This window comes from Podarcis tiliguerta (assembly GCF_965153285.1).
Source record: "Podarcis tiliguerta genome assembly, chromosome: 3".
Classification (NCBI taxonomy): Eukaryota; Metazoa; Chordata; class Lepidosauria; order Squamata; family Lacertidae; genus Podarcis; species Podarcis tiliguerta.
In genome coordinates, this window is record NC_139536.1 from 86867199 (window position 1) to 86888974 (window position 21776).

The following is a 21776-nucleotide window of genomic DNA, read 5'->3' on the forward strand; positions in this document are numbered from 1 at the left end:
GACAGATGAAGCTTGGCATGGTTATAACTCACCTACATGTAATAATGGGAAAATCCAAAAGGAATTTTGGGTTTTTTTCCAGTCTGATATAATTATTAGGCCATTTCTTTAAGTTGTTATAGTAGATAATGCACTTTAGTGGTTGAGCCCTTAATTCAGACTGGTGGTAGCAAGTTTTGAAACTTGTATTAGTTTATGTCTTTACATTTATGGACATGAATGTTGAATATATATTTACAATTTCTCTCCCTTTTTTCTAGATGTTGTTTGATGAAGGCTGGCATCAAATCCGTCTCTTAGTAACAGAAGCAGATGTTACGTTGTATATAGATGACCAAGAAACTGAAATAAAGCCATTGCGTCCTGTTTTAGGGATCTATATCAGTGGAGTAACTCAAATTGGAAAATATTCTGGGAAGGAGGAGACTGTACAGGTATGTATGCTCAGAATACTACATTTGTGGAGTGCAGTTACACCTACCCAATGTTTAGATTTAAGCCTGATCCTAAGCATGATTATTTGGAACAAGTTCAATTAAGTTTAGTGAATAAGGGTGAACAGATGGAAAACAAAAGCAGATGAACATCAACAAACAATAAGCCTGTTGTATGTTTGGTAGCTCAAACCATGGTGTGGATTCTTAACTATGGTTAGCATAAACCATTATTTAGTGAGATGTCAGGACCAAACCAGTATTTGCCTTGAATGTTTTTGAAGAACAGAATGCCCAGTGTGAATTGTTTGCACAAGGGGAATATGAGTTGTAAGCAGCTGTTTCCCTTTTGCATTCATTGACCTTGGTGTCATTACAGAGGACTTGGTGTACAATAAGTAAATGCATAAACTACCAATGTGTGAGTCTGAACTGTTTTTAAGGAACTTTCAGCACTTTCTGCCCACGTTTGCATTCTGCTACACAAATATAAGCACAACCTGCCCTTTTACAAGTAATTCCTTAGCTGTTATCAAATGGATTTTAGAATATAAGATGTTCCAAGAGATTATGGATGTTATTTCTGATTATGAATGACCTTTATATGTTTCTAATTTGTAAAATAGTGCTGTAAATCAGTATGAGTAAGACAGAATGAGTTATTTCCCCTTGGACCATCTGAGGCTCAAGATATTTGGTTGGAGTGCTCATGAGTATGAATGGAGGGTTCTGTCAATTTCAATTCTATCTGTTTCTCCTTTTTCCACTCTTAAATCCAGTTCTCCCCATTTTTGCAGTAATCTGTTATTTTTAATTAAAAACATCAAAAATGGGTATCTAATGAGTTCATAATCTTCATGTTACAGTTTGATGTCCAAAAGTTAAGGATCTACTGTGACCCAGAACAAAATAACCGAGAAACAGCCTGTGAGATCCCTGGATTTGTGAGTATGATAGGATTTATTTATTTTTGGTAAAGCTTGTTTTTCATTTTCATAAAAAACAAACGAAACCATATCATAGTGGGGAGGACAGTTCTCCTATTAAGAGAGTTCTTTATCTATCTCTCTCAAATAAAAGAAAGAAAGAAAGAAAGAACGCTTGAACTATAATTGTGTTACCTGTCTAATATATATATATATATATATATGCTTTCGTAGATTTTCACGGGTACAGGAATGCAGGTTTTGGTGTCCTCGGGTGTCTTCCCGTGTAAAAGTTGGGGTGTCTAGGCGACGTTTCGACGAGGTCTCACTCGTCATCTTCAGGCTGGTGCTTTCGGCTTCTTGTTACTGGAACAGAGCAGGATCTCAGTGTTTGAGTTCCTATAAATACTGTTGAGGAGGTGTGGTGTATAGCCTCCAATGTTCTGGGCAGAGAGGAGGTTCCCAGGCTAGTGTGCCTTTTCTTCTTTTGTTCCTTAATTACTTGAGGGATATCTTGAGTGATTTCTTGAGTGATTTCCTGAATCCCACTTAGGTGGGTCATTAGGTGTGGATTAGTTGCTAAAGCCTTCGTGTCTTGAACTCTTGAACTTTGTGAAGAGTTTTTCTGAGAAGATGGCTGTACAGCACTTGGTTGTGCTCTGGCTTGGCTTCGTGTATAGGGGCGAGCTGTGGTTTTGTGGCCTGTGCCAGCCAGATCTGTGTAGGGATTGCAGGGGGGTGCAGCATCCGGAGGTGCCACCCTGGTTTGGCTACTGGATGGTGTCTGTAATTTATCTGTGGAGAGGGTCTGGGTTTGGGTCTGGTGTGGTTGATTGGTGATGGCGTTCTGTGTGCCTCTGGATCTGGTGTCAGATTTTGTGGGGAGGGCTAATTTCCAGATGTCTGGCAAGCGGGATGTGTCGTCACGCTTGTTCATGTTGTGAGGGTGTTTCTCTATCTCGATGGCTTCCATGATTATTCTCTTGTGGTGATGTTCCATGTTAAAGAGCAATTTGGAATCTGCAAAATTAATTTCGTGTCCTGTTTCTTTCATGTGTTGGAAAAGAGAGGAAGTTTTTTCTTCTTTTTTGACGGCATTCTTGTGTTCTGCGATCCGTGCATTTATTCGTCTGTTTGTTTGTCCAATGTACGTGGCTGGGCAGACTTTGCAGGGTATTTCATAGACCCCTTGGTTTTCCAACTGAATTTTATCCTTGGGGTTTCTGAGGATATTGGCTATTTTTTGGTTGGTGCAAAAGGCTGTTTTGATATTGTGTTTATGGAGGATTTTGCTAATTTTATCTGTAGTGCCCTTGATATAAGGAAGGAGGGCTATGCCATTGTTTTCTTCTGTGTCTTGGTTTTTGGGGGGTGTTTCTTTTTGGATTAGCTTCGTAACCCTGTTTTGCTGGTATCCATTGGCAATTAACACATTTGAGAGATTCTGTAACTCAGTTGTCAAGTGGTCTTCGTCAGCCAGGCGTTTGGTTCTGGAGATGAGAGTCTTGGCTACGGAGTTTATTTGTGCAGGGTGGTGGTGTGATTGTGCATGTAAGTAGCGGTTGGTGTGTGTTTTTTTCCGGTAGATAGTGTGTCCTAGGGAGCCATCAGGTTTTTTGTAGATTAGGACGTCAAGGAAGGGAAGTTGGTTGTTGGCTTCTATTTCCATAGTGAATTGTATTTTGGGGTGTAGGCTGTTGAGATGTGTGAGGAAGCTATCCAGTTTTTCCTTCCCGTGTGGCCAAATTACAAAGGTGTCGTCAACATATCTGAGCCAAAGTTTGGGTTTGTGTTCTGACTTGTCTAAAGCATTGGTTTCAAAGTGTTCCATGTACAGGTTAGCGATGACCGGTGAGAGGGGTGATCCCATAGGTGCTCCTTCTATCTGTTTGTATCTTTGTCCATTGTGGATGAAGTACGTGTTGGTTAGGCAGTGGTTGGTTAGGTCCAAGATGTATTCGGGGGGATTGTATTTGTTTTGAATGGCTGTCAAGGCTTCATTAATGGGCACTTGTGTGAAGAGAGATACAACATCGAAGCTCACAAGTAGGTCATTGGGTTGTAGGTTTTGCTTCTTTATTGTTTCTATGAACTGGAAGGAGTTTGGAACGTGTGAAGAGATGGATTCTGCATAGGGCTGAAGTTGCTTGGCGAGAAATTTAGCGAGATTTTGTAGAGGTGAGCCTATGGAGCTGACTATTGGTCTGAGTGGTGTTCCTTCTTTGTGTATCTTGGGGAGGCCGTAGAGTTTGGGGCATCTGGATGATTTTTCTCTGGGGATGATTCTTAGCTGGATTTCTTCACTGATAGGAGAGGCTTTTATTTTGGATTTGGTGGTTTTTTCCAGATAGGTGGTGGGATCTGTTTTTATAGGTTGGTAGGTAGGGTCTTGGAGTAGATTTGATAGTTTTGCTTGGTAGTCCGATGTGTTCATCACAACAGTGGCATTACCTTTGTCTGCTGGGAGAATGATTATGTTGTTGTCTTTCCTCAGGTTGGTGAGTGCTTTCTGTTCTTCTTTGTGTAAATTGCTTCTGGGTGGTTTGCTGGAGCAGAGGATGTTGGTGACTTCAAGTCTGATTTTATTGGCTTCATCTGGATTGATTTTGGTTAGGCTAGCTTCGACTCCGCATATGATGTTTTCCGTGGGGATGCGTCTCGGGGCGACTGCAAAGTTGAAACCTTTGGAGAGTACTTTGGTTTCAGTTGAGGTGAGGATCCTGTCTGATATGTTATGTACTGTTTGTTTCATGGGTTGTTGTGGAGGGTGGCTGGGCTTCTGGCGTTTCTCTAGTTTGTGGAGTTTGTTGGTGTGTGTGTCTGTCTTGTGTGAGGTCTCCGTTTCAGCTCTCCAGACGGCTAGTTGTTTGCATTTGTCCCAGAGTGCAGGGTGGATTTTGTTACAGAGTTTGAGGTGAAGAGTGAGTAGATCTTTGTTGGTTTGGTTTAGTAGGTATCTTTTCTTGTGTAGTTCGTTTCTGATTAGAGATAGTTCAGTTCGTTTCAGGATCCTTTCGGTAGCTGGGGTTTTAGAGTGGAATTTAAGTTGGAAGCATGTGGGAATTAAGTTGTTGTCTCGGCAGTTGCGTAGGAACAAGAGATCACATAAGATGGTGGCTCTTCGGATTTCTAGTTTCTCGTAGGTTCTTGTCAGCTGGAAGGTTTCCTCCCCGTAGAGGTGAGATATTTGCTTTCGTAGATTTTCACGGGTACAGGAATGCAGGTTTTGGTGTCCTCGGGTGTCTTCCCGTGTAAAAGTTGGGGTGTCTAGGCGACGTTTCGACGAGGTCTCACTCGTCATCTTCAGGCTGGTGCTTTCGGCTTCTTGTTACTGGAACAGAGCAGGATCTCAGTGTTTGAGTTCCTATAAATACTGTTGAGGAGGTGTGGTGTATAGCCTCCAATGTTCTGGGCAGAGAGGAGGTTCCCAGGCTAGTGTGCCTTTTCTTCTTTTGTTCCTTAATTACTTGAGGGATATCTTGAGTGATTTCTTGAGTGATTTCCTGAATCCCACTTAGGTGGGTCATTAGGTGTGGATTAGTTGCTAAAGCCTTCGTGTCTTGAACTCTTGAACTTTGTGAAGAGTTTTTCTGAGAAGATGGCTGTACAGCACTTGGTTGTGCTCTGGCTTGGCTTCGTGTATAGGGGCGAGCTGTGGTTTTGTGGCCTGTGCCAGCCAGATCTGTGTAGGGATTGCAGGGGGGTGCAGCATCCGGAGGTGCCACCCTGGTTTGGCTACTGGATGGTGTCTGTAATTTATCTGTGGAGAGGGTCTGGGTTTGGGTCTGGTGTGGTTGATTGGTGATGGCGTTCTGTGTGCCTCTGGATCTGGTGTCAGATTTTGTGGGGAGGGCTAATTTCCAGATGTCTGGCAAGCGGGATGTGTCGTCACGCTTGTTCATGTTGTGAGGGTGTTTCTCTATCTCGATGGCTTCCATGATTATTCTCTTGTGGTGATGTTCCATGTTAAAGAGCAATTTGGAATCTGCAAAATTAATTTCGTGTCCTGTTTCTTTCATGTGTTGGAAAAGAGAGGAAGTTTTTTCTTCTTTTTTGACGGCATTCTTGTGTTCTGCGATCCGTGCATTTATTCGTCTGTTTGTTTGTCCAATGTACGTGGCTGGGCAGACTTTGCAGGGTATTTCATAGACCCCTTGGTTTTCCAACTGAATTTTATCCTTGGGGTTTCTGAGGATATTGGCTATTTTTTGGTTGGTGCAAAAGGCTGTTTTGATATTGTGTTTATGGAGGATTTTGCTAATTTTATCTGTAGTGCCCTTGATATAAGGAAGGAGGGCTATGCCATTGTTTTCTTCTGTGTCTTGGTTTTTGGGGGGTGTTTCTTTTTGGATTAGCTTCGTAACCCTGTTTTGCTGGTATCCATTGGCAATTAACACATTTGAGAGATTCTGTAACTCAGTTGTCAAGTGGTCTTCGTCAGCCAGGCGTTTGGTTCTGGAGATGAGAGTCTTGGCTACGGAGTTTATTTGTGCAGGGTGGTGGTGTGATTGTGCATGTAAGTAGCGGTTGGTGTGTGTTTTTTTCCGGTAGATAGTGTGTCCTAGGGAGCCATCAGGTTTTTTGTAGATTAGGACGTCAAGGAAGGGAAGTTGGTTGTTGGCTTCTATTTCCATAGTGAATTGTATTTTGGGGTGTAGGCTGTTGAGATGTGTGAGGAAGCTATCCAGTTTTTCCTTCCCGTGTGGCCAAATTACAAAGGTGTCGTCAACATATCTGAGCCAAAGTTTGGGTTTGTGTTCTGACTTGTCTAAAGCATTGGTTTCAAAGTGTTCCATGTACAGGTTAGCGATGACCGGTGAGAGGGGTGATCCCATAGGTGCTCCTTCTATCTGTTTGTATCTTTGTCCATTGTGGATGAAGTACGTGTTGGTTAGGCAGTGGTTGGTTAGGTCCAAGATGTATTCGGGGGGATTGTATTTGTTTTGAATGGCTGTCAAGGCTTCATTAATGGGCACTTGTGTGAAGAGAGATACAACATCGAAGCTCACAAGTAGGTCATTGGGTTGTAGGTTTTGCTTCTTTATTGTTTCTATGAACTGGAAGGAGTTTGGAACGTGTGAAGAGATGGATTCTGCATAGGGCTGAAGTTGCTTGGCGAGAAATTTAGCGAGATTTTGTAGAGGTGAGCCTATGGAGCTGACTATTGGTCTGAGTGGTGTTCCTTCTTTGTGTATCTTGGGGAGGCCGTAGAGTTTGGGGCATCTGGATGATTTTTCTCTGGGGATGATTCTTAGCTGGATTTCTTCACTGATAGGAGAGGCTTTTATTTTGGATTTGGTGGTTTTTTCCAGATAGGTGGTGGGATCTGTTTTTATAGGTTGGTAGGTAGGGTCTTGGAGTAGATTTGATAGTTTTGCTTGGTAGTCCGATGTGTTCATCACAACAGTGGCATTACCTTTGTCTGCTGGGAGAATGATTATGTTGTTGTCTTTCCTCAGGTTGGTGAGTGCTTTCTGTTCTTCTTTGTGTAAATTGCTTCTGGGTGGTTTGCTGGAGCAGAGGATGTTGGTGACTTCAAGTCTGATTTTATTGGCTTCATCTGGATTGATTTTGGTTAGGCTAGCTTCGACTCCGCATATGATGTTTTCCGTGGGGATGCGTCTCGGGGCGACTGCAAAGTTGAAACCTTTGGAGAGTACTTTGGTTTCAGTTGAGGTGAGGATCCTGTCTGATATGTTATGTACTGTTTGTTTCATGGGTTGTTGTGGAGGGTGGCTGGGCTTCTGGCGTTTCTCTAGTTTGTGGAGTTTGTTGGTGTGTGTGTCTGTCTTGTGTGAGGTCTCCGTTTCAGCTCTCCAGACGGCTAGTTGTTTGCATTTGTCCCAGAGTGCAGGGTGGATTTTGTTACAGAGTTTGAGGTGAAGAGTGAGTAGATCTTTGTTGGTTTGGTTTAGTAGGTATCTTTTCTTGTGTAGTTCGTTTCTGATTAGAGATAGTTCAGTTCGTTTCAGGATCCTTTCGGTAGCTGGGGTTTTAGAGTGGAATTTAAGTTGGAAGCATGTGGGAATTAAGTTGTTGTCTCGGCAGTTGCGTAGGAACAAGAGATCACATAAGATGGTGGCTCTTCGGATTTCTAGTTTCTCGTAGGTTCTTGTCAGCTGGAAGGTTTCCTCCCCGTAGAGGTGAGATATTTGCTTTCGTAGATTTTCACGGGTACAGGAATGCAGGTTTTGGTGTCCTCGGGTGTCTTCCCGTGTAAAAGTTGGGGTGTCTAGGCGACGTTTCGACGAGGTCTCACTCGTCATCTTCAGGCTGGTGCTTTCGGCTTCTTGTTACTGGAACAGAGCAGGATCTCAGTGTTTGAGTTCCTATAAATACTGTTGAGGAGGTGTGGTGTATAGCCTCCAATGTTCTGGGCAGAGAGGAGGTTCCCAGGTTAGTGTGCCTTTTCTTCTTTTGTTCCTTAATTACTTGAGGGATATCTTGAGTGATTTCTTGAGTGATTTCCTGAATCCCACTTAGGTGGGTCATTAGGTGTGGATTAGTTGCTAAAGCCTTCGTGTCTTGAACTCTTGAACTTTGTGAAGAGTTTTTCTGAGAAGATGGCTGTACAGCACTTGGTTGTGCTCTGGCTTGGCTTCGTGTATAGGGGCGAGCTGTGGTTTTGTGGCCTGTGCCAGCCAGATCTGTGTAGGGATTGCAGGGGGGTGCAGCATCCGGAGGTGCCACCCTGGTTTGGCTACTGGATGGTGTCTGTAATTTATCTGTGGAGAGGGTCTGGGTTTGGGTCTGGTGTGGTTGATTGGTGATGGCGTTCTGTGTGCCTCTGGATCTGGTGTCAGATTTTGTGGGGAGGGCTAATTTCCAGATGTCTGGCAAGCGGGATGTGTCGTCACGCTTGTTCATGTTGTGAGGGTGTTTCTCTATCTCGATGGCTTCCATGATTATTCTCTTGTGGTGATGTTCCATGTTAAAGAGCAATTTGGAATCTGCAAAATTAATTTCGTGTCCTGTTTCTTTCATGTGTTGGAAAAGAGAGGAAGTTTTTTCTTCTTTTTTGACGGCATTCTTGTGTTCTGCGATCCGTGCATTTATTCGTCTGTTTGTTTGTCCAATGTACGTGGCTGGGCAGACTTTGCAGGGTATTTCATAGACCCCTTGGTTTTCCAACTGAATTTTATCCTTGGGGTTTCTGAGGATATTGGCTATTTTTTGGTTGGTGCAAAAGGCTGTTTTGATATTGTGTTTATGGAGGATTTTGCTAATTTTATCTGTAGTGCCCTTGATATAAGGAAGGAGGGCTATGCCATTGTTTTCTTCTGTGTCTTGGTTTTTGGGGGGTGTTTCTTTTTGGATTAGCTTCGTAACCCTGTTTTGCTGGTATCCATTGGCAATTAACACATTTGAGAGATTCTGTAACTCAGTTGTCAAGTGGTCTTCGTCAGCCAGGCGTTTGGTTCTGGAGATGAGAGTCTTGGCTACGGAGTTTATTTGTGCAAACCTGCATATATATGCAGGTTTTGGTGTCCTCGGGTGTCTTCCCGTGTAAAAGTTGGGGTGTCTAGGCGACGTTTCGACGAGGTCTCACTCGTCATCTTCAGGCTGGTGCTTTCGGCTTCTTGTTACTGGAACAGAGCAGGATCTTAGTGTTTGAGTTCCTATAAATACTGTTGAGGAGGTGTGGTGTATAGCCTCCAATGTTCTGGGCAGAGAGGAGGTTCCCAGGCTAGTGTGCCTTTTCTTCTTTTGTTCCTTAATTACTTGAGGGATATCTTGAGTGATTTCTTGAGTGATTTCCTGAATCCCACTTAGGTGGGTCATTAGGTGTGGATTAGTTGCTAAAGCCTTCGTGTCTTGAACTCTTGAACTTTGTGAAGAGTTTTTCTGAGAAGATGGCTGTACTGCACTTGGTTGTGCTCTGGCTTGGCTTCGTGTATAGGGGCGAGCTGTGGTTTTGTGGTCTGTGCCAGCCAGATCTGTGTAGGGATTGCAGGGGGGTGCAGCATCCGGAGGTGCCACCCTGGTTTGGCTACTGGATGGTGTCTGTAATTTATCTGTGGAGAGGGTCTGGGTTTGGGTCTGGTGTGGTTGATTGGTGATGGCGTTCTGTGTGCCTCTGGATCTGGTGTCAGATTTTGTGGGGAGGGCTAATTTCCAGATGTCTGGCAAGCGGGATGTGTCGTCACGCTTGTTCATGTTGTGAGGGTGTTTCTCTATCTCGATGGCTTCCATGATTATTCTCTTGTGGTGATGTTCCATGTTAAAGAGCAATTTGGAATCTGCAAAATTAATTTCGTGTCCTGTTTCTTTCATGTGTTGGAAAAGAGAGGAAGTTTTTTCTTCTTTTTTGACGGCATTCTTGTGTTCTGCGATACGTGCATTTATTCGTCTGTTTGTTTGTCCAATGTACGTGGCTGGGCAGACTTTGCAGGGTATTTCATAGACCCCTTGGTTTTCCAACTGAATTTTATCCTTGGGGTTTCTGAGGATATTGGCTATTTTTTGGTTGGTGCAAAAGGCTGTTTTGATATTGTGTTTATGGAGGATTTTGCTAATTTTATCTGTAGTGCCCTTGATATAAGGAAGGAGGGCTATGCCATTGTTTTCTTCTGTGTCTTGGTTTTTGGGGGGTGTTTCTTTTTGGATTAGCTTCGTAACCCTGTTTTGCTGGTATCCATTGGCAATTAACACATTTGAGAGATTCTGTAACTCAGTTGTCAAGTGGTCTTCGTCAGCCAGGCGTTTGGTTCTGGAGATGAGAGTCTTGGCTACGGAGTTTATTTGTGCAGGGTGGTGGTGTGATTGTGCATGTAAGTAGCGGTTGGTGTGTGTTTTTTTCCGGTAGATAGTGTGTCCTAGGGAGCCATCAGGTTTTTTGTAGATTAGGACGTCAAGGAAGGGAAGTTGGTTGTTGGCTTCTATTTCCATAGTGAATTGTATTTTGGGGTGTAGGCTGTTGAGATGTGTGAGGAAGCTATCCAGTTTTTCCTTCCCGTGTGGCCAAATTACAAAGGTATCGTCAACATATCTGAGCCAAAGTTTGGGTTTGTGTTCTGACTTGTCTAAAGCATTGGTTTCAAAGTGTTCCATGTACAGGTTAGCGATGACCGGTGAGAGGTGGTGTAGATCCTACATCGCTTGGTCCATTCATGCACTACCAAAAACCAAAAACAATTTTCAATTGTGCACACCAAACCAACTTTATGCTTATTAACAACCTACTCCACAAAGTCCTTCACCCCTGAAATCCCTGCTGAAATCTACCATGTTGGCTTGACAGTAAAGAAGCAATAAAACAATAAAGAAGAAACAATAAAGAAGCAAAACCTACAACCCAATGACCTACTTGTGAGCTTCGATGTTGTATCTCTCTTCACACAAGTGCCCATTAATGAAGCCTTGACAGCCATTCAAAACAAATACAATCCCCCCGAATACATCTTGGACCTGACCAACCACTGCCTAACCAACACGTACTTCATCCACAATGGACAAAGATACAAACAGATAGAAGGAGCACCTATGGGATCACCCCTCTCACCGGTCATCGCTAACCTGTACATGGAACACTTTGAAACCAATGCTTTAGACAAGTCAGAACACAAACCCAAACTTTGGCTCAGATATGTTGACGATACCTTTGTAATTTGGCCACACGGGAAGGAAAAACTGGATAGCTTCCTCACACATCTCAACAGCCTACACCCCAAAATACAATTCACTATGGAAATAGAAGCCAACAACCAACTTCCCTTCCTTGACGTCCTAATCTACAAAAAACCTGATGGCTCCCTAGGACACACTATCTACCGGAAAAAAACACACACCAACCGCTACTTACATGCACAATCACACCACCACCCTGCACAAATAAACTCCGTAGCCAAGACTCTCATCTCCAGAACCAAACGCCTGGCTGACGAAGACCACTTGACAACTGAGTTACAGAATCTCTCAAATGTGTTAATTGCCAATGGATACCAGCAAAACAGGGTTACGAAGCTAATCCAAAAAGAAACACCCCCCAAAAACCAAGACACAGAAGAAAACAATGGCATAGCCCTCCTTCCTTATATCAAGGGCACTACAGATAAAATTAGCAAAATCCTCCATAAACACAATATCAAAACAGCCTTTTGCACCAACCAAAAAATAGCCAATATCCTCAGAAACCCCAAGGATAAAATTCAGTTGGAAAACCAAGGGGTCTATGAAATACCCTGCAAAGTCTGCCCAGCCACGTACATTGGACAAACAAACAGACGAATAAATGCACGTATCGCAGAACACAAGAATGCCGTCAAAAAAGAAGAAAAAACTTCCTCTCTTTTCCAACACATGAAAGAAACAGGACACGAAATTAATTTTGCAGATTCCAAATTGCTCTTTAACATGGAACATCACCACAAGAGAATAATCATGGAAGCCATCGAGATAGAGAAACACCCTCACAACATGAACAAGCGTGACGACACATCCCGCTTGCCAGACATCTGGAAATTAGCCCTCCCCACAAAATCTGACACCAGATCCAGAGGCACACAGAACGCCATCACCAATCAACCACACCAGACCCAAACCCAGACCCTCTCCACAGATAAATTACAGACACCATCCAGTAGCCAAACCAGGGTGGCACCTCCGGATGCTGCACCCCCCTGCAATCCCTACACAGATCTGGCTGGCACAGACCACAAAACCACAGCTCGCCCCTATACACGAAGCCAAGCCAGAGCACAACCAAGTGCAGTACAGCCATCTTCTCAGAAAAACTCTTCACAAAGTTCAAGAGTTCAAGACACGAAGGCTTTAGCAACTAATCCACACCTAATGACCCACCTAAGTGGGATTCAGGAAATCACTCAAGAAATCACTCAAGATATCCCTCAAGTAATTAAGGAACAAAAGAAGAAAAGGCACACTAGCCTGGGAACCTCCTCTCTGCCCAGAACATTGGAGGCTATACACCACACCTCCTCAACAGTATTTATAGGAACTCAAACACTAAGATCCTGCTCTGTTCCAGTAACAAGAAGCCGAAAGCACCAGCCTGAAGATGACGAGTGAGACCTCGTCGAAACGTCGCCTAGACACCCCAACTTTTACACGGGAAGACACCCGAGGACACCAAAACCTGCATTCCTGTACCCGTGAAAATCTACGAAAGCAAATATATATATATATATATATATATATTAAAAAAAACCACACTGCTATCTGTCAGCCTTCAAATTCCTTCAGGACAGAATTTCTGCAAAATGTGTTTTGGAGAAATTGTTGTTTACCATTAGAGGTTGTTACAGAAGTCTCTTTATGCTAGGGAGACACTGGTAACATGTGACATAGTGTAATTAAAAGGTTCACAGGGGGTGATGCTGTGGGTTAAACCACAGAGCCTAGGACTTGCCGATCAGAAGGTCGGCAGTTCGAATCCCCACGACGGGGTGAGCTCCCGTTGCTTGGTTCCTGCTCCTGCCAACCTAGCAGTTCGAAAGCACGTCAAAGTGCAAGTAGATAAACAGGTACCGCTCCGACGGGAAGGTAAACAGTGTTTCTGTGCGCTGCTCTGGTTCACCAGAAGCGGCTTAGTCATGTGGCCACATGACCCGGAAGCTGTACGCCGGCTCCCTCGGCCAATAAAGCGAGATGAGCGCCGCAACCCCAGAGTCAGCCACGACTGGACCTAATGGTCAGGGGTCCCTTTACCTTTACTTTACAACTATATGGGATGTGGATGGCGCTGTGGGTTAAACCACAGAGCCTAGGGTTTGCCAATCAGAAGGTCGGTGGTTCAAATCCCCTCAACGGGGTTACCTCCCATTTGCTGTGTCCCAGCTCCTGCCAACCTAGCAGTTTAAAAGCATGCAGGGCAAGTAGATAAATAGGTACCTCTCCAGCTGGAAGGTAAACCACGTTTCCGTGCACTGCTCTGGTTCACCAGAAGTGGATTAGTCATGCTGGCCACATGACCCGGAAGCTATACGCTGGCTCCCTCAGCCAGTAAAGCAAGATGAGCGCCGCAACCCCGGAGTCGTATGCAACTGGACCTAATGGTCAGGGGTCCCTTTACCTTTACAACTATATATGCTTTGATTTTAACAATTTCTGCAGGCTTTCTAAAGTCTTGAACTGATTTTGTTTATTTATTTATTCCAGAATGGAGAGGTAGGCAAAAACATGCCTATTCATATGGACTTTAAGGTAGTATTTAGTATCACCCTCACCCTTGCTTCCTTTGTTAATACATCACCAGGTAAGAGCATGCTGTTTGTCTGGGATAGTGAGGATATTTTTGTAAACATTTTTTTTTTCTGTTTTCAGCTTTTGTGCTCAGTGAATAATATGTGCAACCTTTTTTTGTGGGGGAGTGTTAAATTATATTGGACTGAATTTGGCATGCAATTTATATGCTATTTTTTACATGTGTAGTGGCATTTAGTTCTCACATTGTTGAATCTCTTTTATGTAGTCTGCTTTGTCATAGAAGGAATATGCTTAACATTTAAGAAAATATATGCACTTAGAGAGCTAAACCATGAGCCCAGGTTCAGATGGCATGCTATTCCAGCAGCAAAATCGGGAGAGAGGAGAAAAGCAGTCACATTCTCCTCCTCTCCGGGAGCCTGAACATTTGCTTGTTCATACTATGGAATAGTTCGGCTTAGAATTACCTGTGAACTGGGCCACTCTGATTTCCTCATCATACATTGGTATCATGAAATCACTGTCAAGCCAACATGGTAGATTTCAGCAGGGATTTCAGGGGTGAAGGACTTTGTGGAGTAGGTTGTTAATAAGCATAAAGTTGGTTTGGTGTGCACAATTGAAAATTGTTTTTGGTTTTTGGTAGTGCATGAATGGACCAAGCGATGTAGGATCTACACCACCTCCTTGTATATGCCTTCCAGGAAAACAAGGACCACCAGGCCCCAAAGTGAGTGGAGCTTTTCATAATGTATAGTTGCTTTCATTATGTTTAACTCTGTGGCCATAACACAAATTATGATCATAATGCCTTATTTATATGCCCCCTTCTAGTTTAAAGGCCCAAAGCGAAAATTGCATTTATTATTTCTTAGTTTACAGTTTTATATACTGCTTTTCAGGTTGACCTTACAAATCTGTTTACATAAGATCATTACAACAATAAGTGCCAAGTTAAAAAGAAGTTAAAGTAGAATGGGAAAGAGAATGGCTGTTTAGAAGAAGCTGTTACTGTTGCTATCAGTTCCTCTTAGCTAGGGGTCAGTTGGGGAGAGTGCATGTACCCTTGACCATTGGCCATGCTGGCTGAGCTTGGTTGGAGCTGGAGTTCTACAACATCTGGAGGGGCAGCTTGTTGACTTTCCTTAGAATAAAATTTGTTACAGTTTCTGGAATCTAAGTGTGTATTAGGAGTGGAGGTGGGAGAATAAAATGAACTGAGGCATGCTTCATTTGGGCCATCGTCAGCTAGACAGAGATCTTAAGTATAGCTTTTAAATGTAATGGGTTATTATAATAATGTTGGATTATGTAAAGGTAAAGGTACCCCTGCCCGTATGGGCCAGTCTTGCCAGACTCTAGGGTTGTGCGCTCATCTCACTCTATAGGCCAGGAGCCAGCGCTGTCCGCAGACACTTCCGGGTCACGTGGCCAGCGTGACAAGGTGCATCTGGTGAGCCAGCGCAGCACATGGAACGCCGTTTACCTTCCCGCTAGAAAGCGGTCCCTATTTATCTACTTGCACCCGGGGGTGCTTTCGAACTGCTAGGTTGGCAGGCGCTGGGACTGAACGACGGGAGTGCACCCCGCCGCGGGGATTTGAACCGCCGACCATGCGATCGGCAAGTCGCGCTGAGGTTTTACCCACAGCACCACCCACGCCCCTACCAATGTTGGATTAGAACGTAGCAATTATCTCGTTATTTGTTTTCTGCATAGTACTAAGACTTAATGCAGCTGCAAAATTAAGGCCAAGCAACTTTGCCCAGGTTTTGGACCACACAGTTGTAGCTGAAGACATGGCCCCTGGCAGACCCCACCATCTTCAGTTTTTCACCCAATGTTCTCTTGTAATGGATGTTCTGACACTCTTAAATACTCTAGAAGACAATGATCTCAACTCAGCCAACTCCCTGAGTCTCCACTTGAACATCATCTCTTCAGAACATGTTTATGTAGTTATGCATGTTATAAAAGTCTGTAACATCTTAAATATGAAGCAGAAGAACATATCTTGTGAAAACAGAACCGCAACCAGTGAGGATGTATTGCGCTGAGAGATTAAGGACTGTATTATAAAGGCCAACTGTTTCTGGGCTTCTCTCCAAGTTTTTATGACTTTTTATGAATTTCCTGAAGTGCCAAAATATGGATGAACAGCAAATGGGTGCATTCACTTGCAACCCACCAGCCCAACATGTGATCAGGTTCTCTTGTGGCTGAAAGGCCCTTGTGGGAAATATTAGACATGGTGTTAGTCATGTGGGTACAGTTAACGTGCAAATGTTTACAAATGTAAATGTCAGCCTCAGGGAGACTCAAGCTTGCCATTGTCCCGATCAATTCCACCACCCCATCCCTAGTTTATATTTACATTGGCAGGGAAGTCTCTTTTGGCACCAATGTAAATAGCACCTTCAGGGGTGATTTATGTTGGGGCCATAATGGAATGGGTTAAACTCCCCATTCCTATATCCCGTGGTCTTTCTCCTGCTTGGGCCCCTCTGCAGTGGTAATTAGTAGTTTGAAAAAAATGTACTGCTTTAATCCACACAATTAACATTAGCTACAATTAACATTAGCTTGGCCCTCCATGAATGAACAACAGAGGGAGATAGGAGGTGGTTGGTTAGGGGTTATACCTGCCTAAGCTGCACCAGGCAAATGAATGGGCTAGAATGACAGGCTTATTTCATTTTCCAGAAGAAGCATGAGTGGCTGATGTTAGATGAGGTAACCCTTTGGGGAAACACACACATGCACAGAGAAGGCAAGATGGCCACACCAATTCCGCTGTAGTTTCCGTGCAGATCTATGGGTTGTGAGCTTCACACAAAGCATAAAATTTGTGCGTCAGAATTTACTATGTCAGAATAGAGTGAGGCAAAACAACCTTTCCTCCCTGCACTATTTATGAGGAGGTTTCAGAAGGGACAAGAGGAAAAAGGACATTTTTTCCTTCACACTCTCCAGAAACCTCCCCCATATTTATATATAAACCCTGGAAGGGTTAGGAGGATATGTACTATAATGTTAAACTCCTCTTCTCCATGTTATTTCAGAAGATTTCAGGAGTGGAAAAGATATATTTTCTATAACTTTCCCAGGAGAAACACCCACTCCTTCCACCTGTGGAAGCAATAAAGAGTTTAGTTTCAGGGCTGACAACTAGCCCTGAACCACGAGCCCTTTACCACTTTATAGGGCAGTGAAGGTTTCAGAAGAGCTGGGGGGAGGGCACCCACTTCCATTCCTTTGTCCGCATCTGAAACCACTTCCTTCCTTTCAAGAGCCCTGTACAAGGCTCCTGTTTAGGTTGATTGAAACTCTGAGTAGCATCTGTTAGAGGCGGGGGTATTGTGCAGCATTTAGTTGCTGCAACCTTCTCAGTTCTGTTCTGTTCTAATATGTTTGCTTTCTCCCTAGGGGGATCCTGGACAACCTGGGAATCATGGCTATCCTGGAGAACCTGGTCGAGATGGTAAGCCTGTGAGTACTAAAAACTTAGTCATCTATAGTAACTTTAATGCAAAACTGACATTAGAATTGTATCAGAACATTATTACGGGTGGCAAATGCTCATTATTAACATCAGGATCACGAGTAAGGGGTGACACTTGGAATTCCCAATCAAGGAGGATTCAGGGAAGATCCATACCTTTTATTGAAAAAGCCACAGAAGTAATATGTCAGTGCTACCCTTTCCTTTAAATTTATAATTTACTGGGGTTTTTGTGCAGCAATTTCTAATCTTACAGTCGGGCGTCATAAATTGTTAATTGTTATTGCGGAAGGGGCATAGAATGTCAACAAGGATATATAATCCAAGTTTCAGAAACTGAAATGACGGCAAGTTAGGATTAGTTTTGTCTTTTCTTTAAAATAGTTTCAGCCATTAAAAAAACAAAAAGAAATGAGTTCTGAATGCTGTGCTCGCTCAGTTCTGATGTGATATCTTCACAATGGCATTACGAGAGCAAGCTGCAGCGAGCCCTCGTTCACATGGCTGATTTTTGTTAAGAAAGAGTAGAAGGAAGAGGAATGCAGCTAATTGCTCACTAGCTAGTCTAATGGCTTCCTCCTTGGGGTAAAACAATATGTAACTGTATCCCACCCAAAAAGAAATAAGAAATGTAATATCTTGTTCCTGTTAGTTCTTGCAAAAATGTGGATGGATGGTTATCATTAGTACTGCGAATAAGTCTGCAGTGCCCATACTCACCCTGGGAATAAGCATCTCTGCACATAACTTCTGAATAGACATTTATAGTACTGTGTTGTGAAAGTGTTAGAAGGGAGGCTTTAAAAGGTTCAAATGAGTTCAGTTACTTTACCAGGCAATTAAAGTAAGGGCAAATTAAAATGTTGAAGCAGAAGTTTGGGTCTTTTCCCAAAACCATTCATCTCCTTTTGACTTTGGTAATAATGAATTCAAAGAATTTGGTTTTAATTCTTATGGGCCTTTAGAAGGTTTCCAGAAATCTCAAGAAAATGAGCTCCAAGTTAAGCAACGTGGCCTTTATTATTGTTAATGCCACTTAAGGCATTTGGTTCTTGCCCAGAATGTATGAGGCCTGTGATTTTTTATTTTTTGCATTTCACATTCTATTTCTGGTAAGGAGTCTTTTGATGGTGGTGGTTGTATATTTGGTTTTCTGTATCAGCTCTGTATGGAAAATCTTAAACAAATCCTTGCTGGAAACTCTGTAAATCTGAGGAACATTGCCAATTACTTGGAGAACTCCATGTTGCACTTTATAAAATGTCCAAATTTCTTATTTTGGTTGCTTAGTTACATTTTGGCCATGTTCGTAGGTATAACAGATGGTTGAGATTATTGTGGTGGTTCCCTTTGGATGCTGACACAATGCTAGTATGAAGAGCAGTAATACCAAAAATACACTTCTTTCCACATACTGGAAGATTATATTAGGGAAGAGTCCAATAATTTCAATAAGCAATACTGGAGCCATGTTCAAAGAGAACTCCTAGTTGCAGAACCTGGGAGCAATTTAAAGAACTCTTTTCAAGGGTTCATTTTGAACCCTTCAGATAAATTATAAATCTACCATTTCAACAAAATGCTAAAATGCTCTAGGACAAAAAGAAGAAGCAACTTCTAATGTAGCACAAATTATTTCTTACAGTTTGCAGCAATCCCTTTCTTAGTTAATTATCAAGTAATCCCTTGATAATTATGACCACGCAAGCAAGGGTAATTGGAAACAACAACAAAAAAAAAACAGAGCATTGTAGCCCTCCACTGTACATGAGTGGAGCTGTGCCAGCTAGCTAACATCTGGCCAGAATATTCCTGACTAACACATGAGATAGATAGTGTGTAGGTAGTATATTATTGAACGGAGGCCATCCTTTGAGTTTCCTTTGCCTTTAGGAGTTAGGCAGGTGGTGACCAGCGAAAGAGCTTTTTTGGTTGTGATACCCTGTACATGAAGTGCACTCTCTAGAGAAACTTGGCTGTTGCCAATTTTGATGTCTTCTCTGTACCATATACTGTAAGAAGAACATTGTCCAGGCTTTCCACTATGCATTGTATCTGGTTTTCAGTGATCTCTTGTTGTGCTGGAGAGGTAAGTACCGTACCTAATCCTGCAGCTCAGTGCACTAAAATGTGGATTAGCATGACATCCAAGCATGGGCATTGTGAACAATTTCATTGCACTTATGCAAATAGACTTCCTGTCTATTTTATGTAGGCTTCTCCTTTTGCAATTGAATTTATCTGGATTTATCCACTATACCAGGAAGGAAATGTAATTTTCCACAACAAAACAAGCTGCTTGCAGCAGGTTTGGATTTGTACAACTCCCCTTTTCATTGTGTTACCAAGTTTTTTGTACTTCTCAGGATTGTTGTGTTCTTGATCAAGCAAATATAAGCTATATTTTAGGTTTTATATGATTAATCGTGATCTAACATAATAATAATAATAATAATAATAATAATAATAATAATAATAATAATAATAATTTATTATTTATACCCCGCCCATCTGGCTGGGTTTCCCCAGCCACTCTGGGCGGCTTCCAATAGAATATTAAAATAAAATAACCTATTAAACATTAAAAACTTCCCTAAACAGGGCTGCCTTCAGATGTCTTCTAAAAGTCTGGTAGTTGTTTTTCTCTTTGACATCTGATGGGAGGGTGTTCCACAGGGCGGGTGCCACTACCGAGAAGGCCCTCTGCCTGGTTCCCTGTAACTTGGCTTCTTGCAGTGAAGGAACCGCCAGAAGGCCCTTAGCACTGGACTTCAGTGTCCAGAAAGAACGATGGGGGTGGAGCCGCTCCTTCAGGTATACATTGCTGTATGCAACTACCTACTTCCATTCAGTCTCTTTCCCCCCTCACTAACTGAGAAAAGATACTGCTAACAAAGACTACCATAATTTAATACTGTATCTCAGATGTGATAAGACAGCCTTCTGCTATCAGTGGTGACAGCATACATTTTTAAAAGAGAAATCCACATCTTTGCTGTAGCATTTGATTCTAGCTTGTGACATATATTCCCAGTACTGATATAAATAATAGCATAATGAACCATGGAGGAAAAATATATCATTTTTGTAGTCTTGTAATGTGCCGATCGCATGGTCGGCGGTTCGAATCCCCGCGGCGGGGTGCGCTCCCGTTGCTCGGTCCCAGCGCCTGCCAACCTAGCAGTTCAAAAGCACCCCCGGGTGCAAGTAGATAAATAGGGTCCGCTTACCAGCGGGAAGGTAAACGGCGTTCCGTGTGCTGCGCTGGCTCGCCAGATGCAGCTTGTCACACTGGCCACGTGACCCGGAAGTGTCTGCGGACAGCGCTGGCTCCCGGCCTATAGAGTGAGATGAGCGCACAACCCTAGAGTCTGTCAAGACTGGCCCGTACGGGCAGGGGTACCTTTACCTTTACTTAATGTGCCAGATATATATATATATATATATATATATATATATATATATTCCTCAGATGTCAAGTTGGTCGTTTTCCCAAGTGTAGAACTAGAACAGTTTTAGGAAAAATGATAGAAAGTTAGGGTAGTAAGAAATAGTAATGGAAACGTCAGAACACTCGAATATTGCCTTGATCTACCTAAAGTTAGTGATGACTGAGGTTGCAATCCTTACCTCCTCAACTACAGGGCTTTGCAGAACCACCACTGCATCCACAGCCCATCTGCTCATGGTGGCCACAGCAGAAGATGATGGTGGCAGGATGATCAAGCTCATCACTGCACCAGCTGCTGGTTGGCATAGCAATGGAGTCTGGACTGAGCCTGATGCTGGCCTGTGATGACTGTGAGACTGGCTGGGGATCCTAGACTGGCTTAGCCCCTCCACATCTTTGAAACACCCCATTTTGGGGCTATCCTCTGAGCTCCACCGGTACAAGTACCACCACTGAGTTTCCTGGTTCTAGTTAGGAGTAACTGCTGAAGTTGAAGTCAAGTTCAAACCTAGATTTCTTAGCTTGTGTTTGATCATGATAGGCTGAGGAGAGTGAAGTCTTCATTTCAATCTTTCCCAGCCAACTTTCCATATACAAATTTCTGCTTTTGTCAATTTGTTTGCAGTGCAATAATTCCACTGGATCCCTCCCCTGCAACACACACATATTGGAGTGAAATTTGGTACACATGTTTGGGGCCCAGTTCTAATACCATCTTAGTCTCCATACACATTTTTAAAGAGGAGGAAAAAATGCAAAATACTGGACAATGCAATATCTCTTATTTCAAATGTGAACATTTAACACAACATAATGCACTAGCTCCCTTGACGATTAAGAAAGGAACTGGAAAGTTAGTGTTGTGTGTTCAGGTCAGCATTCTGCACGGTAAGAACCTCTTCTCAATCAGCAAATGGTTTAATGGTGGAAGAGCCAAGCAACATCTGAAGTGCAGCCTTTCAAATCCTGTGCTTTGCTAATTTTAAAATCAAATCCCTACAGTCCAGAAAAAAAAAATATAAAGTTCAGGTAGTTTGTAATTGCACAGAGAAGTTTGCTACATAGGTAGAGAAAAAGAGAGCCAGTAGTACTGGTTGTGCTCAAGTTCATGCACAAGATACTGACATCTGCTTATAGAGCGGTACAAGCATAGGCTTGTGCTGCCAGGCTTAGTGGATTGCCACATGCCCACACAGTTATATTTCAGGCTGCAATATTATGTTCACTTTCTAGGGTGTAAGTGCCACTGACCTCAGTGCTTTTGAGTAAACATGGTTAGAAGATTGCACTGTTGATTC

The 21776-nt window shown here is 42.9% G+C and overlaps 2 protein-coding genes across 2 annotated transcripts in view; one reads left to right on the top strand and one right to left on the bottom strand.

Annotated features, from left to right (window-relative positions):
• The window catches only part of COL21A1 (collagen type XXI alpha 1 chain), a 127936-nt gene that overhangs the window by 60287 nt on the left and 45873 nt on the right, over positions 1-21776 (top strand). Inside the window, exons 7-11 of the mRNA XM_083431899.1 lie at positions 261-434; positions 1301-1378; positions 13478-13486; positions 14172-14255; positions 16952-17014. Coding sequence (XP_083288025.1) covers positions 261-434; positions 1301-1378; positions 13478-13486; positions 14172-14255; positions 16952-17014 — 408 coding nt within the window. The remainder of the gene's footprint in view (positions 1-260; positions 435-1300; positions 1379-13477; positions 13487-14171; positions 14256-16951; positions 17015-21776) is intronic.
• Positions 1491-10434, bottom strand: LOC310673721 (uncharacterized protein; the record flags this gene model as incomplete). The annotated part of the gene is made up of 3 exons (XM_083432312.1): positions 9130-10434; positions 8384-8637; positions 1491-1502 (listed from the first exon to the last, which is right to left on the bottom strand). Exons 1-3 carry the CDS (start codon positions 10409-10411, stop codon positions 1491-1493), a joined length of 1548 nt encoding a protein of 515 aa, XP_083288438.1. The 5' UTR covers positions 10412-10434.